The sequence below is a fragment of the Castanea sativa genome, chromosome 11 (assembly GCF_040712315.1).
Source record: "Castanea sativa cultivar Marrone di Chiusa Pesio chromosome 11, ASM4071231v1".
In the NCBI taxonomy this organism is placed as follows: domain Eukaryota; kingdom Viridiplantae; phylum Streptophyta; class Magnoliopsida; order Fagales; family Fagaceae; genus Castanea; species Castanea sativa.
This window is the reverse complement of record NC_134023.1, coordinates 62,418,073-62,436,465: the sequence shown is the minus strand read 5'-3', so window position 1 is coordinate 62,436,465 and position 18,393 is coordinate 62,418,073. Positions and strand designations below refer to the sequence as shown.

At 33.1% G+C, this 18,393-nt stretch overlaps 1 protein-coding gene across 1 annotated transcript; it reads right to left on the bottom strand.

The window, feature by feature from the left end:
* Positions 1-5,726: 5,726 nt before the first annotated feature.
* On the bottom strand, positions 5,727-17,126 carry LOC142615490 (putative inactive purple acid phosphatase 27). Its single transcript, XM_075788232.1, has 13 exons — positions 16,649-17,126; positions 16,442-16,529; positions 11,387-11,653; positions 11,107-11,212; positions 10,781-10,895; positions 10,129-10,261; positions 9,519-9,706; positions 8,775-8,961; positions 8,597-8,664; positions 8,134-8,224; positions 7,860-8,051; positions 7,662-7,742; positions 5,727-6,094 (listed from the first exon to the last, which is right to left on the bottom strand). The coding sequence occupies exons 1-13, from the start codon at positions 16,990-16,992 to the stop codon at positions 5,951-5,953; spliced, it is 2,004 nt and encodes a 667-aa protein (XP_075644347.1). The 5' UTR covers positions 16,993-17,126; the 3' UTR covers positions 5,727-5,950.
* Positions 17,127-18,393: the final 1,267 nt, after the last annotated feature.

Here is an 18,393-nt window from a genome sequence, read left to right as displayed (position 1 = left end):
AAGAGAGTGACTGAGTACAGACCAATTAGTTTATGTAACGTGATTTATAAGTTGGCTTCTAAAACATTGGCTAATAGGCTCAAGAAATTTCTACCTTCCATCATCAGTGATTTGTAGAGTGCCTTTGTGAATGGAAGATTAATCACTGATAATGTATTGGTTGCGTTTGAAACAATGCACCACATTAATAAAAAAAAGGGGTGGGTGATTGGTGAAATGGCTTTGAAACTTGACATGAATAAAGCCTACGATAGGGTGGAGCGGGCTTGCCTTGATAAAATTATGGAGAAGTTGGGCTTTCACCATAGGTGGAGAGATTTAATGATGCAATGCATTTCCTCGGTCACCTACTCCATTAGAATCAATGGTAAGCCGAGTGAGCAGATTACCCCCTCTCGGGGCCTTCATTAAGGTGACTCGCTTTCCCCATTATTATTCTTACTGTGTTCCGAAAGTCTTTCAGCTTTGATTAAAATTTCTGTATTTGAGGGAAGGATGGAGGGTATTTCTATCAGTAGGGGTGGTCCTTGTGTCTCTCATCTATTTTTTGCAGATGATAGTATTATTTCCTGCAAAGCCACCATCGAAGAGTGTGATGCACTACAACAAGCTTTGAATATTTATGAACAAGCATCCAGCTAGTAACTTAATCGAGCAAAGACGTCGCTTTTCTTCAGCCCCAATACAGCTCCTAGTGTAGAACTTGGCTTCCAAGACAAACTTCGAAACTTGAAGTTTCTGTGAAAAAACCACTTTCTTAACCTCCCTCGCAGATAACGAAAGGTTATCGCATCTGTGAGTTATCTCTTCCATCTCGATTAGTAACAGAGTTACTATGGGGAAGAAACACATGCCTTTCTCACAGAGAAAGGAAACGGGAATACTACAAAGTAGAGCCTAAGAGAGAACCTCTACGGTCCTACGTTCGAGAACTGATTGGTCTAGTTCTTAAGCCAGAATTCAAAACTGAACAACCCAAATCTAAGTTGGTTTAGAAGAAAACCATAGGTAGCAAATTTGAGTAGATCAATCCATGTGAGGATTACTGGAACTCTGGAACCATTGGACTATTCTCTCTCCTTTCTATTTTGATTCTCAAAAAAATTGCCAAACTTGGACATGATTAGTTAAACTTGAGAGCAGTTTTAGTAGATTTGAGAAAATAAAAGAAGAGTTTGATATCGATGTTGTTCAAGAATGGCATACTCTCATAAATTATAGAGAATCGATAATTAAAGCTATATGACAAAAAAAGTTTAAAGATAAAAATTTGCAGAAAAATTATTCAATATTCTGAGAATAATGCTACCTCCTCTTACTCCAATAGTAAATCTCACTCTAAATTTAGTTATTAGCCAGCCACCTCCCTAGTATTAGAACTTCAAAAAATGTAACAAGGTTTGGAGGAGTATCCTGGCTGCTCAAGAGGTGGTAAAGAAGGGCATTAGATGGCAAGTGGGTAATGGTTGTAGGATTGGGATTTGGAAAGACAAGTGGTTGCCTACCCCATCCACTCACGAGGTTGTTTCCCCTCCCTCAGTGTTATCTCCAGATGCCACAGTGGATGTTCTGATAGATGCAGAGGTTGGTGTATGGAAAAAGGAGCTTGTCCAAAGGCTTTTCCTCCCTCATGAAGTTGAAGTGATACAATGAATCGCCTTGAGTTCTAGGCTTCCTGAGGATAGGCAGGTTTGGACTTAATCAGCTAAAGGTTGCTTTAGTGTGAAAAGCGCATACAAGATTGCTGTGGAGATTGATTCAGGGGCTGTATTTGATGAGAGCAGTTTAAGGAAGTTTTGGAAGAACTTATGGCGGGTTAATGTACCTCACAAGGTCTGTCATTTTACCTAGAGAGCCTACAAAAACATCTTGCCCACAAAGGATATTCTTGAGAAGAGGAAGGTCTTGTCAGAAAGTTGTTGTGAAGAGTGTAAGGTAGATGTGGAGTCATCGGGTCACTTGTTTTGGTCTTGTCCTAGAGCTCAAGAGACTTGGTCCATGTCTAATCTTATTCCGACGAGACACAATTTACATTTCAACTCTTCCATGGATCTTCTTTGGCATGCAGTTATGGTGGCTAAGTGGGATCAAGATTTGGTTGAGAGGATTATCATGATCTCATGGGGTTTGTGGAATAATAGGAATGAGGTAAGGGATGGTGGGGCAAAGAAAAAGGTGCAGACAGTAATTTATGGTGCTCTGGACTATTTGGTGGAGGACCAGTCCACAAGGACGGACCCAGGTGGGGGCCTAAGGGGGCCCGGGCCCCCCTTGGGCCAAAAAAAAAAATTAGTAAGTAAATTTTTCAAAAGAAAACACATAAAGAAGACTTGGGCCCCCCTTTCTTTTTAGCCCAACCCCCCTCCAAAAAACTTGAACCATCCCACGGCCAGCCCAAACATAATTTTGGTGGTGGGAAAAAGAGGAATGGTCATTGGTCCCCACTCCCAAGTATATACAATAGAATATTTTTCATTTCAGCTCCTGTGTTGTCGAGAATGGAGGAAGAGAAACAAATCCCAAGAGTCAAACTTGGCAGTCATGAGTTGGAGGTCAGCTTCTTTCTTTCTCACTTCCTCTCAATATCATTCACCAATCACCACATATGTATTCTTCACTTATTTAGATTTCTTGGGCTTTCTTTCCTTGTTACTCTATGTCACTTTGTGTTTGTGACTCTCTCTCTTATATTATATAGATAAGAGAGATAGAGGGAGAATATGTTTGATTGTTTGTTGACTGGTAGTTGTGCAATAATAGGGACAAGTGATAGAAAAAAAAAAGGTAAAGTTAGGAAAAGTTTTTGGTGGTAGTGCATAATAAATCATATAATATAGTAAATTGTCACATAAATTTAAGAAAATAACAGTGATTCACTTGCGCCTATTGTTAACTCATAATACTAAATTAGATAAATTTATATATTGAAAAGAAGTGAAAAATACAAAATTTATACATTGAAAAGGATATTGTTTTGACATTTAGTTTGGATTCAATCATAGATGATTTTGAAAATTTAAAAGAGCGTCGAGTTCCCTTTTCATAGATGATTGTATTAAGTAGCAATAGTGTTTCATGTTTTTTGTTTTTATTGATAGTTGATTGTATCTTAATATATTAAGAAACAACGATTTTTGTGTATTTGTGTTGGTTGATAGTTTTTTAATACTATATGGATGCGTATTTGAAAAAAAAAAATTCGCTTAACTCCGGCCCCACTCCCTAGCCTGAAATCCTAGATCCGTCCCTACCAGTCTAGTCAAGCAGCCACAATTATGTAGGAAGTGAAATGCCCTGCATAGTGGTCCCCTCCACCTCCAAACTCTTAAAAGATAAATGTGGATGGAGCTGTTTTTGCAGCTCAAAAATCGGCTAGAGTGGGAATCCTTATTCGGGATGATGGTGGCAGGTTGATTGAGGCTTGCAGCAAGAAGATTTTAGCTCCCATTGGTGCTATTGAGGTTGAAGCTAAAGCCATAGAGGTTGGTTTACAATTTTCAAAGGATACGCTCATCCAGGATTTTGTGATTGAATCAGACTCCCTAACCCTGGTCAATGCGCTCAAGGAAATTTCGCCTCCCCCTTTAGCTGTTGTTGCATTGGTGTACTGCTCCCTGGCTGCATCACATGAGTTTCGTAGGGTAGCCTTTTCGCATGTAGGAAGGTAGGCTCGGTAGGGCAATAGGCCCGCTCACATTTTAGCAAAACATGCTCTTCGCATTGTTGATTTCTCGGTTTGGATTGAAGAGAATCCTTTTTTTCTTGAACGAGCTCTTCTCCATGATGTTATTGTTGGCACAAATTAATGGAGTTGTTTGCAGTTTCTCATAAAAAAAAAAAGATTTGACTATTTTGGGTACGTAGAACCTGAATGTCTCTTACACACTAATCCAAGGATAATATCCGTTAAACTTATTGAAATCTATATGCAAACATCCATTTGTTAATGCAATTATCAAATAACCAAGGGTCTTCTTAACCGAAGTCCTAAAGTGCAATTAAAAAATATTCAATATTCAATTGTCTATACAATATATCGTAATAGATATTTTGTATTTAACTTTGTTAAGTTTTGAAGCCTCTCACCTCGGAACTTTGTTAAGTTTTTGTTCTGCCATGTCACTGACAACATGTGTTGTGTCACTAGCATATCAATTTATGTTATTTTAAATTTTTTACAATATAATTTTCAATTTATAGTTGCACTTTATACAACTTTTCACCTCCATATTCTTTTACTCTTCTTCTCCCCCATAATTTTACAACCTACCATGTACTCTTACCCCACATGGCCTCCCACTTTGGTCTTAGATTACTGTTGCACTTTGTTCAACCATTGTTCTCTCTTTTTCGATTCTTTTCCTCCCTCATAATATCACACCTTACTGTTACTCTTCCTCCATTAATCACTCTATCTTCTCTTCCATATAACTTTGCTATTTGTTGGGAAAATTTTAGAACACAGTGATTGCTAAAATCCAATTTTAAAATTGAGTTGAATTTATTAATCAAGCTGCCCTCAATTTGCTTTGTGTCTACATTTTCAATTGACTTCTACTTGAAATAGAATATCAAATCTCTTACACTCTAAATGCAGATTTCCTATGGCCATGGTTTTCTTCTAAAACAACTCAGATTTGACTATTTTTCTAAATTTATGTATGTTGACAAACCGAGATCAAAACATGTCTTGATTAGGTGTTAGAAAATGCTCATGATGGTTCAAGTCAAGATTCAAGAACATGTAAGATGCAAAAAGAAGAGTTCAATTTTTGTGAAGCTCAACCGATCGAAAGATAGGTTCGACCAATCGAAAATCATATTCTGCAGATTTTAAATCAGGCCTAAGTCTGCGAAAGCATTTAGGGTTTTAGTTCAACACTACAATGTATAAAAGGAAAACCCTAATTACGTTTTAGAAGCTCTTGGAAGTCTTGTGAGTTACTCTTGTGAGATTTGTAAGGTTTTTGTAACCTTCTAACTCTACAAGCGTCTACTAGAACGAGATCTACAATCAAGAACTGGTGGAAACAAGTTGTTGCATAAAGATCTACTATTGATGGTGATTTGAAACCTTTGAGTGAGATCTCAAAATCACAAATGGAGATTTTGTGTTCAGTAAATCCAAGATAGAAGAGTTTGTGGAGTCAGAGGTGCACGTGGTTATGTTAGTAAGTTCTACATGAGGTAGCTTTAGATTTAGGGTTTAAATCTATTGTAATCTTCCATTCTATCATAGTGGATTTGTTTACTATGAGGATAGTTAGGTTAAATATTCCTCAGGTTTTTTACTTTGAAATGGTTATAGTTTCATTGGTTTTTTTGAGTCATCATATTACTGTCTTCTTTACTTTTCCACACTAATTAAGTAATATGTTTGCATGTATTTAATCCAAATCTCATAATTAACTTAAGTAAATACTTGGCTAATTTGTTAGGTTAAACTAATCAGTTTTCAAGAGATCTAAACAAACAAACACTACACATGATGTTTTCTTCAATCCACATCTGTGCTGGAACAATATAGCTCTAAATAAGTTTGGAGCCAAAAGTACAAATTGAACTTATACGACTCGTAAAGTCTCTTGTGTTTGAATCTAACATACACGTCAAAAACCGATTAATGTTTTAACCTGATAATAAAGAGTAATTATTATAAAATGAACGCCAAAAATTGAAATTCTATTTATAAAAATAAATAAATAAAATTAACATAAAATTATGAATTGTAATAACAACTATAACTTTTAATAATTTATTGAGTGCACAAAATCAAGGTGAGTGTGTGTGTGGGTGTTTTTTCTTTGATTTTTGTATATACAATTTGACTTTTATTTAAAAAATCAAATACACATTAATTTGTGCCCTTAGTCTCTCTTTAACAATATCCAAAAGAATTCGTATGAGAGAGGTTCTTTGAAGATCATCCTATAGATAGAAAGAAGAGGTCCTATATGTCACTCTGTGTGTTGGGCTCATCCATTGGCATCCCGGCAAAGCGATTCATTATTTGTGAGGCATCTACAAATTCAGAACTTTGCCTTTTAATTATGCGGAAGCTGTCCTCAATTTGCCTTGTGTTTGCATTTACAAACTGAAAAATCCAATGAAAGTGGGTGCATGAGACAACTTTTAGACATGTTCAAATAGATATACAAAGAAGCATAAAGTATATATGTGTCGACCATCAGCAAACAAAGAAGCATAATGTATGTGTCATCAGCAAATTAACAAAGGAACATAATATATGTGTGTGTTGTGTACTACCATTCTACAGTTCCAAAGGTGTTACATATAGGGTTCATAAATGAATTGGAAACTCATACTATTAAAACATGTCAAAATTGAGTTGTATTAATAAAATTGTGTTGATTCACATTAAATAGAATGCAATGCTTGTAAAAGCATTTTTTTTTTTTTTTGGTTGATACATTGGAGAATGAAGAATTTGAACTTTGAATGATTCTGTTGAAAATACCATGAAGTGCCAATTAAGTTACAATGCTTTTGGTAAAGGCAAATCTTAAATTCAATAGGATGGTGGTTTAGCTAGCTTGTCAGTTAAACCTAATTATTCAAGCCAGCAGACCATTGGAGGGTTATTTAAACCTAATTATGTGCAAAAATGTACATTTCACCAATATAGATAGGAAGCTACATCACTTTCTAAGCATGCACAAAATTGAATAGACTGTTGTAAGTTCTAACACAAGTCCAAAAGTCCATATAAGAATCTTTAAAGATACCCCATTGATGATTTGCTTTTATATAGTAGGCCACAGACCTTGGCTTGGGATGTCATTATGGTACTTTTGCAATGAATGGGTTTGTGTCTGTATCTTTGAAATAATATTTCCTATGGAAGACCTTTATGTATATGTTGCAGCCCTTGCAGGGTTAGATTATATTCTAATACTTTTGGAATGAATGTTGAGCAAATTTGACCAGATCCATCATCCTTGCCCTGATTAGTCTTAGAAGAGTCTCTCATACCAAACTAATAAATGGAAGAATATAATAATCTAACTTTTCTTAAATTTCTATGAGAGCATGCTGTAGTTGGCTCAAATTTGATATTGGGCCATTGAGTTGTGGGCCTTATGGGCATAGTGAGAGTAGAGTAGAGTAGAGTGAGTGGAATGGAGTGAAATCCATGAGGCCTTGAACATCTAATTAGAGTCTGTTTGTCAAGGTGAATAATAGGGGTAATTTTGGAATTTGCACTAGGTAGGGTTTTATTATATAAATTCTTGGTGCAATTCTATTTAATTTCTCATATAGTGGATTATTAGCTGCTCATTAATGTGGATGTAGGCATGTTTCTAAACCACCGTGTTGAACTATCTCTATTCTCTTCATTAATCTTACTTAATCAGATTATTTCATAATAGAGCATTTCAAATTACGTACATAACATTGTTTGAGTAGACTATACTTGACAAATTCTTTGAAGAAAAGACCAAGTGTAGGTAGGGATGAACAAAAAAAGAAAAGGGAACTCCTAAGTGTGGAGACAAAAATACCTGATTTCCTTTCTGAATTAACCTCTCTCTCTCTCTCTCTCTCTCTCTCTCTCTCTATATATATATATATATACATACATACATACATACATACATACATACAGTCTAAGTTTGAATATTAAACTTGAGCAAACTAACCTCAAAATTTATCTCTTCCTTTGTTGCATGCCCTCTTACATAACCAAAGTTAGAAATCCTGCGTAAACTCCAACAGTCCACCTGCCCAAGAAACCAAAGAACATTTAATTTAAAAGCTCACCTTGCTACTACATAAAAAGGCATACATATATACATATTACATACATAGATAATTGGGAAAGAGAGAGATCTACTTACATCATCAGTTTTGAACTTGTCCAAGGTGAAGCCGGCCATACCCATAACTGCATGCACTGGAGCACTGTAATTGTTGTTGTCATATGTGCTGATGCCATTTTCATCCATTGTAGGCATGGCCTTGCATTCTTCTTGATAAACAGCACAAGTTCTCTCGTAATTATGAACATGGCCGAAGAAAGCCAAATCAACCTAATTTATAGTCCTAACACTCTATTAGATTAGTGAAACCAAAAACGGCTTAATAAGAATTAAAGAAGGCAAGGGAGCTTACCTTGTTGTCAAGTAGCAATGGTTCTACATCTTTAACAAAATTCTTATCCACACTAAAGACTCCGTCTGTTGAAGTATACATGGGTCTGTGCCTGCATCAGCAAATTTTGTACTTATTTCTAGCAGAAAATTCAGTTTGCAATTGAAATTGGACAACTTTGTTTTCGGTTATACTTTAATGATAGTTCACATATATGGAGGAATTTGTGAAACGAGACGAGCACACTGACAAGGAACAAAATCCTTTTCATTTCAAATTGATGGTTCAAATAAATATTTCAAGTCTAAGGTTGTCTTTAGTACCATGCCATACAAAATGACAACACTATGTACAATGTTCGATATAAGAAATAAATATTGTACTCGGAATCCATTGACAAATAAGTTATGCACAAAGAGTACGTAGTGGCCTATTAAGGAAACATTTCATAAAACAAAAAGAAAAATAATTGATGTCTACATACCCCATAAAAATTAACCAAGGAGTTTTTGATCGATCAACAGCAGCCATGTCCCTTTTCATCCATTCATACTGTGATAGTACATTATGCCAGTGGCACAAGTAAGAGATAAACAAGCATTAGGTAATTAAATCCCAGTTAAATATGAAGAATGTGAATAGAAGTACTTGTTCCATCTAACCTGCTCAGAATTTTCCGACCAGTCATGCTCGGTTGAAATTATTGTGAAGTGAACACTTGCTTGCTCTATTGAATACCATGGCTTATCCTTTGCTGCAGTTGGCATTGGAAAATAAGTCTCATAAGGAACTCCACATTCTCCTCCTGAATCAGGAGTAATGTATACTGACCCTGACTCTTGATAATCCCTACAACAACAACAACAACCAATATTTAGTCCCAAGATGTTGGGATTGACTGTAGATCCTTAATAGATTAGTCAGGGTTAATCACATGCAAATGGTGCATAATTCTTGGAAAAAAAAAATTCATGCATAATTTGTAGCAACTAATTCTCATATGGGGATTAATACATAGGTTTTGTAATCATGCATGCCTAAAAGTGGCAACCAATTTGAAATTCAGACACTAATTGAAGCCAGTCTTAATTTTCAACCCAAGTGCTAACCAGAAAATATTGAATGAAAAAGTTTTCCACTTAGTTTTGAAATAATTGGCATAAACAGTTCAACAATTAATTTGGTGGACTAATAAAATACATGTCAGGAAAATGCTATTTCTCCAGCAGTTTTTGAGCATCATAAAGAGATGAAGAACATATATATGTGCTAAAGTTTTTGAGCATTATAAGAGATGGTGAATTTTTCAAAATGTTCCAATAGTTTTAACAAGACCTGGTTCATGTATGCAAGTATTTGCATCAACAACAGCAAATAATTTGAAGAGAATAAAAAGGAAAAGATACCTCTCATGGTTTCCAATAGCAGTCATGTAAGAAACTTGGGAAGCAACTGGGCTTATAAGTTGAAGGAAAAAATCCCATTCTACTAAGAATCCAGTGGCATAACTAATGTCTCCAATATGGAAGATGGATTCAACATTTCCAGAGTCTACTTCATCAGTCAGAGCTTGAACCACTGAGAGGGCTCCTGGCTATATGTATCATAAAATTAATTAAAATTTATGACAACTTTGGTTCATTTTAGTGGTAACATTTTGTATATATTTCTTCAATTTAGTTCAATTGCACCTGCCTGTAGTAGGTGCAAATTGAAATACTATGAATTTAAGAGTTTTAATTGATATTATTGTAGTGCTACTTGTATTTATCAATATTGAAGTAACAAGTAACTATGATTGATGTATGAGAAACTAATAGTTAGAAAGATACTGGAAAATGAATTTCACTATAAAGAGGTGGGATCTTTTTGACAACAGGTGGATGTCCTTTCAAGTCTCAAGTATTAGATTTCTTGTGCCCTATACAAGGAAATAGCGAAAATTGAGGTGCCAAATAATCTCTTAATTCTGGCTTTTTGATGTACCATATAGATTATTCCTAATAAAATGCATACCTGAATGTAGTGTTCAATAGAGGCATCATGAGGAGCCTTTCCCATATCACCATATACAAGAAATTTAAGTTCATTTGATCCTCCTGCAGGTGGAGTCCGGAATTGGAATTGATCGCTCCAACCAACAGAATCACTTTGTATGACCAAAAAAAAAAAAAACTTAGTTATCAGGAACCATATATAATTCCCACCAATACCATTCTTGATTCATGGAATCATAATTTGAACACATTGATCAAACTTTTATATTGGTGCAAAATTTTTGTGTTATTTTTAACTTACTTTTTCATTTTTATTACTGTGGTACATAATTTTCAACAGCAATATGTGCTGTAAAAACATGCATCTCATTATTGACACTGTTCACACAATATAGTATAAGCCTAGTTAGTTTTTAAAAAGAGTTAAATTTAGTTAACTTGAGTTCAGTGTTGGGTGAGTTGTATGGATTAAAATTTGTCCATGAGTATGGTCTTCAATAGCTGTAAAATGAAGTATATAACTCTTTTGTTCCCTCAATGTTTTGCAATAAGTGCATTTATTTCTTTTGTGCTTTAAACTAATTTGTGTATCATTTTGGGAGAGGGGAATATTTCACTTGAAAAAAGGCTGAAACAACAACCAACAAAATTAAATGCTATTATTGCTATACCTTCCATATTTGTAGGAGTAGATGCTTGAAGGCTGAAGCCCTGTCATCACTGCGGAATGAATGAACCCCGGGTCATGCCACCCAAAGTCCTTGGCTGGACTTGGTACAAGTAAACCTATCCATTTCACAGTCACCAAGAAATTCTAAGTAGAAGATTGATAGCCATTATAGAAGAAGCATGTGAACAACCGTGTGTTTTCAATAAATTCAAGCATGCAAAGGGTACTAAAAAAATCCACTTAATAATTTGAGCCAGAGAGAAGCACATTGTTACCATAAATAATTGATTATATATGTATTAAATGGAAATGGGATTAGTGACTCACTACACATATCATCTTGTGTAAATGTAGTAACTTCTGATGTCTGTTTTCTATTCTCATATCGTACTTGCTGAGGCTCCTTATCGCCGCTAACCCATGTTAATCTCATCTGCACCACCATAACAATGTTCCAATTAGTTTCTAAGTATAAATTTTTTTTTTATTATATAAATTTACTTACTTCTTTTGGAGACATAGATGTATGGACTACAATAAACTTGTTTTGTTCTGCTCTATGTAACTGAAAATAAACAAGTGTTATAGCAAAATTTTTGTTGCTTACTGATGTTCCAGTTGAATCTATGCTTGAGAGATGTCCATATAATGGTTGTTTTGGATTAGCAAACTTCACAGGGTTTGACCTTGTCAAAATGCAAGGTGTATCGAATCCACCAGCGAAGAACACAAATTCAATTTCTGTTCTAATATTAATGACATGAAACTTCAATGAGCCACTGCAAGTGTTTAACACACATTTGCCATTGTCATATTCCTTGCATTCTTTCTTTGTGCATTTGAGATAGTCTTTATCAACGCCCAGGTACTGTGCCTGAAATTACAAACATAAAAATAATCTCAGCATTCTCTTCTATTTTATTTTTAAGTTTGCAAACGAAATATTGACTCCTAGTTTCACTTAGAAGTGTGCTAGCTATTGGTGTTATTTATTTTCTTTGACAAGGGAAAAAGCTGCTAATATCTAATTGTCCCATGTAGAAGAATTTGAAAGTGTAAGTGAAAGAACCTTCTTTTTTCAAAGAATTTTAACAAATGATGATTCATGATACCCCCATAAATCAGCATTCATAATGGTGTCAACCAATTACCTACATTTTGAAATGAAAAACAAATACCATTAGTTATATGACCACCATTGTCATAATATGGGGTGAGGATTGAAACCCTGAACATCATCATTGGAGAAGGTGACAACTGAACCAATGGATCATTGGCATTTGAGTTCAAGGGAAAATGACCACTTTCATTTTTGTAATTTTGGCTCTAACTTATTGACATGTTCCAAAGAGCTTACCTAAGTGCATACTTTTCTTTTTTCCTTCCTTCTAATTTGCTAACAGGCCCGTGGTTGAAATTATAATGGCCGAGAGTTCTTAATTTTTTCTCCTTTCTACAAGAAATAATTACCACTTAAAATTTTTTTATATGACATAATTCTTTGATATTTTATGGGTTAAGGACAAATATTATCTGATATATTTCTTCAGTAATACTACACCACTTAAATAATTTTATTTTATTTTATTTTTTGAAAATCCTACAACTAGATTATAAGTTTTTGTTATTCTTAACTTGCACATCATTATTAATGTTACACCTAATTTATAGGGTTAGCTGATCATGATTTTAAAATATTAATTAATATAATAAAAGTTAATAAGTGACATAACGTGATCATGATTTTATATAAATTGGGACATGTCAAGGTACACCTAACCTAGTGTAAATCTTCATTAATGTTGCACCACTTAGTAATTATTATTGGATTAAAGGTTCTTGTTTTTGTCAAGAGTCTTGCAGCTCAACTTATTAATATATTTTAGTGTTTTCAAAAATAGACATTCATTATTCAAATCCCTTCAACCCCAATTATCAAATTATTGTTAAAAAAAAAAAAATTGGTCTCGTTCTACTTAATATGCATGCATGTTAAAATTCATATTTATAAGATGTTATTTACTATTTTCTTTGTAAACTCATATTTCATGTATAATTTTAATGTAAAAAAAAATTAAATTTTAAATATTTTATCAATTTATTTTTTGATAATTTGATATTACAACGGGTAGAGGAAATTTGAACATTAGATGAAGGTGCCAACCAATTAGATTATTTTTATTTTTATTTTTATATTGCAAGGAAAAATCAACGCATTTTTTCACTTGTTATGATTTCTTACTGGGATGAGTCAATAACCCAACAAGTAGTGTAGAGATTTATCTTTTGGCCCTATATATAAAAGAACCGTTAAACCTTAAAAGTCATAATTGGATAAAACCTCATTTATTATAAGTTAGCCGCCTACCTTCAGGTTTAATGAAAAATTGTATGGTTAGTGTACAAATTATAAGTTAGGCGCCTACCTTCTTCTTTAATGAAAAATTGTATACAAATTGAGGCAGGCAAATAATAGCTTAAGTATGGCAACATTGACTTTTTGAAATAGGTAATTAGGATCTCTCAAAAAAAAAAGAAGGTAATTATTGGAAAGGGTAGGTGAATTTCGGACTATATAATGGGGCACCACAGAAGATACTATTACTGTTAGGCTATCACTTCAATCTCGGCAACATTATATTGATACTCAATGATGATAGCTAGTTTGTTTTACAATGGAGTAGACAATTGAGGCACGTATGCTTCAATAAAAAGGTCCATTAATTATAATAGAGAAACTTCAAACTTAATAAGAGAAAGGTACAAACTTTGCCCCATGGATCCATCTTCTATCATCTCTATGCCTGTATGATTCCTATCGAAAAAGGTTTGAGATTTCCTTGTTCAAGTGGAGGTTTTCCTATTTTGCAAGTGTAGCCTAGCTATTATGATTTGTTTTTTCATGTAAAAATTAGAAGAAAAGAATATGACTAGAAATGCCATCGTTACCAACAAGGGATAAACCATTGGAAAGATGGATTAATTCCTTACAAATAATTTTTTTTCTGTTTTTATTTTTTTCTCACAAATAATTAGGCATTAGACAATTTGAGGCCACTGCATTACCATATTGCGTGAACGTTTTTGGCTTCTATTGATGACTGATAATTACGTTACAGATGTGGCTAGTTGCTAGCTTTATATCAAATAAATTGAAAGGAAGTAAAAAGAAAAAAGTGGCTAATTGCTAGGTAGGTAATACTTGCTAGTCTTACTTTCATTTGTTCACACTTCACACTCAAACTTAATGAGTTATAATTACAAAATTAATTTCATTGACATTTACTACCAAGCTACAAAATAGCTAGAGCTTGGTCTTTTCCTTCATTAGTTTATATTACTTAAGTATGTATAAACGCAGTTATACCTTATAAAAAATGATGCTTTGAAATAATTATAGATAAGTTAGAACATTTTAATTAAATTAAAGTAAACAGACCTCAAATCTCATACTTAAACATATTTAAAATAAGATTATTTTCCCTTTGACTATTAAGCTGATTGGTTTGCCTCTCTTAAGTGATATGATCGTGTAGGCACAACAGGCAGGGACCATATATATATACCACATGGTGGGGACCGTAGACTTCCAGAGTTTTTAAAATTTTCTACGAGAAAAAATAAGTTTTTAAAATTTCCCAGAGTTGGATTTTCAAATTGCAAGAACAAGGTAATTTCTAGTGAAATATTATAATGGTTTTCCAAAATAAAAATAGAAATTGAATATGGTCCTCCTAATATGATAATTTCTAATATTATATGTCGTTATTGTATTTCTAAAATATTGTATAATTTTTCCATTTTTTTTAGTTAGCGATGGCAAAAGATAGACTATGCTTCAAAATGTTCTCTCTTTTTCTTTTCTTCTTTTTTATGAAAAATTTTCTCTCTTTTGAAATAGCTTACACGAAGGGATTATATTCCTATGCAAATGGGTTAGCTGAGAGATATTTTTTTTAAAAAAAATAAATAAAAAACAAAGAGAGGAATATATGATAGTGAGAGCACCATTACTGCATGCAGTTTTTATAAATTAGTAAATAACAACTTAACAAGTAATTAACATCACTCAAAGGGTTGTGAAACAATTCGAAGAAGAGTAACTAAGTAGGTCTGAAAATTGATTTTTTTTTCTTGGATTGGTGCAAAGAATTGAGTTAAACACACATATATGATTATCATGACGCTAGCTCTAATACAAATAAATTAACCTTAAAAATAATGATACACGTATACATGATACATATACGAATTCATTGAATCAAACTTTAAAGTAAAGTTCTATTCAATATTAAAATTAATTAGAATAGAGCATTGACCAGGGAAAAACTAGCACCAAAGTATGTGGTTAAGTGATGGTTCTTAGTGTCTGTAGCTTAATTGACATATCCTCATTCACAAAATACTTAGGAATCTAAGGAGAGAAGAATTTGAATTGCAATGTTTACAACATATTGTAAATATCACAAAAAACAAAACAAAAAAGTGATGACTCTTATTGTTGTCAATGTAGGAAATCTTGGATCAAACTTTTATATTCGTGATATTTGGGAGCAGGGACGGAGGTAGCCTTTGGCTTGAGGGGGGCAATGGCCCCCTCTAATTGTTTTTAAAAAAATATTTGAATATATACTAGGTATTAATTTTAGCAATTTCTTTTAATAAAATTACACTTTGCCTCCTTAATAATATCATTAATTAATTCTTTTAAGAATGATATTATAGCCACAAAGTTTTCTACAATATTTTTGCAAACTCTTGAGATAGTAGATTTTTATTGGTTCGCATTTAGGTCCACCACTTTTTTACTTACTAATAATCATTCACCACATCACTAATTTGTAAAAAAAAAAAAAAAAAAAAAAAAAAAAAGGTAGCTCTAGCATTTTGTTCTTTTTAAAGACCATAAAAAATCTATAAATTTAAATTTTAAAACAAAATATACAAGCTCAAAAAAATTAGCCCAACAACAAAAATTACCAATAGTAAAATTAAAAAAAATTAAATCTAATCAACCAATTTTACCCAAAACAAACAAAGCGACCTTTTAAAAATTTCAAACAAAATAATTGTCCTTACCCAACAGCACTCATCAAAGTCAGAAAGGAGGAAAAAAAAAAAAAAAAAAAAAAAACCCCTCAGTGGCTAAGCCACCGTACACAAGTAACACAACCAATAGCAAAGTAGCCCCCCTAATTAACTACAAGTCTTAGTTCCGTTCCTGTTTGGAAGGTTAGAGGTCGTTCATCTATCAATTATCATGTGGAAAAATAAAAAGCAAAGGATATATTCATTACAAATATAAATGAAAAAGGATAGCATGGAAAAAAAATTCCGGTTCCATGAGAAATAGCTAAAACAATGCATGTAATTAAGTTAGTAACAAACCAATGAAACCAAAAAATGCCTCCTTTTATTTGGAAAAAAAAAAAAGGAACCATATATCACTAATGTTGTTATATTTTACTACGAAAATCTATATATACTTATTTTCATGAAAAAGAAAAAAAGTTGGTCTTCTAGGTGGGAAATGCAAACCAAGAGGTGAAATATTTTAAATAATTACAAAATTACAACCAGCAAACTATTTGAGGTTTTAATTGTAAGACGTATGTTAGCAAACTATTTGAGGTCTCTCGATTCATTCTAATATTTTTCTTACCTTGATAGGATAATGGCACAGTAATGGAAGTTTAGTCAGATCTCCGGTCTCTATATATAGAACTTCATTCAATGGACATTTTGAGATACTGCATTTTCATTGGAAGGAAAAAAAAAAAGTGAACACCAACCTTTAGTTGAGATAATTACAACACAAAGAAAGTATATATAAAGTTAGAAAATGGGTTCTTATATATGTTAATCTTACTCTGAATTAGAAGGTGAAGTCATGGCAACCCAATCATGCTCATCAGGAACCAAAACTCCGCTAACTGTAACCGTGACATACTCTTCATCAGCAAGGTTGGAATTTGGAGTAACTTCTATTTGGAGATAAGGGTTTGGATCAGGACACTCGTTTAAGAGTCTTCTAGTTACGACCCGGAATTCCGATATAAATGTGTGATTTTGGTGTTCAATGGTAGAGTTGATAATTGAAGGATGCAACCTCCATGAAAAGCAAGGAGAAGAAGAAAGAAAGAAAATGAATAAGGCAAAGAAAAATTTGAAAACCCAAGAAGAGCTTGAAGTTTCCATAAGAGGAAAGTGCATATATTCTTGATAGCTAGGTTAGAAAATTTCCCAGTTTCTGAAGCAGAAAACAAGGTTTTTGATTCTCTAGTCTATTCGAGTATATTGTTATCTTGAGTTTTTTTTAGAGATTTGGTTGGTAAAGAAGATAAGAAAACTTTGTGAGAGCGCTGGAGGATATTAAGGTAGTACAAGAATGAGGGTAAGGGTCCTATATATGTGGAAGCTAGGAGTTTGCATGTTTGGCCAAATGTTATAAATGTGGGGTTAGAGTTGCGTGCATAGATTGTCGGTGCTATCGATTACTCTTGTCTTTGTCATCTTTTTTGGCCTTACCTAGTTTATTGACTTTTGTGTGTTTGAGTGTTTCACATTTTATTTATGAGTTCTACTCCCACACAAAACAAGTGTACCGTATTTTTCACACCCTCTTATGTTCAATTCACTTGAGTCCACCATGACTAATGAAAAGGAAATTTTGTCAAAATTTTGGTGAATTTTTCTTTTCTACGCTGATTAATTTAGTTAAAATTCTGTATGTTAGTGATCATTATAGTATCTTGAAAAAAAAAATATTTTAAGAATTAAAAGATCAAACATCCAAAAGTTCCTTTTGAAATTTCAAATGATGATTTGATTATGAATTTTAACCAAAGTAATTAAAATAACTAAACTCTAGATACAAATTTTTTCAATTAGAACATTAATTGTGATAAAAGCAAGATTTTGGATACTAAAATGCTAAAATCCATTGAAAAAGTCTTGTGATCTTATTGTCCGATGGCATACGCTTCCTTGTGGTCCTTGAATTTACATTTCCTGGCTAAATTGAATAGTTTAAGTTCCAAACACAACTTTTAAACCTCTTAAAGAATGGTCCTTGAATTTAAGTTGGTAGTTATCTAGGTAGGTGTCGTCAAGTTAAAGCATATAGTTTATAGCATTGAGAAGTCAAAAAAGTTAGAGGCATTAGCATCCGAGATGCCAAAAAAGTTCTATTTTACACTCTAAATGCTAATATCTATCTGCAAGTACTTTTTTATTATTATATTTTTGCTGAAAAATGTTAATTTCACGTACATGTTGCAATTAATTTTCAAAAAATGCTACGTTCACAATATTTTTACAATACTTTCATAACAAATCTTATATGATAGGTTATTACTGGTTGTTATTGGTGGGTAAAAAAGTAATTTAAGTTATGGATTCAAATTATAACGAATAATAGCTTAAAATTTATAATTTGTTATAAAAAATGTTGTAGACGTAGAACTTATCTTAATTTTCTCTAAAATACTTTGGACTTTGAACTTTGTTAATGGGTCAAGTTGGGTTTAGGTCAAAATGGATCATTTTATACTGTTTAAAAACTGATCGGGTCAATCGAAGTGCCACCTATTTTTTTCTTGACAAAAAATTCAA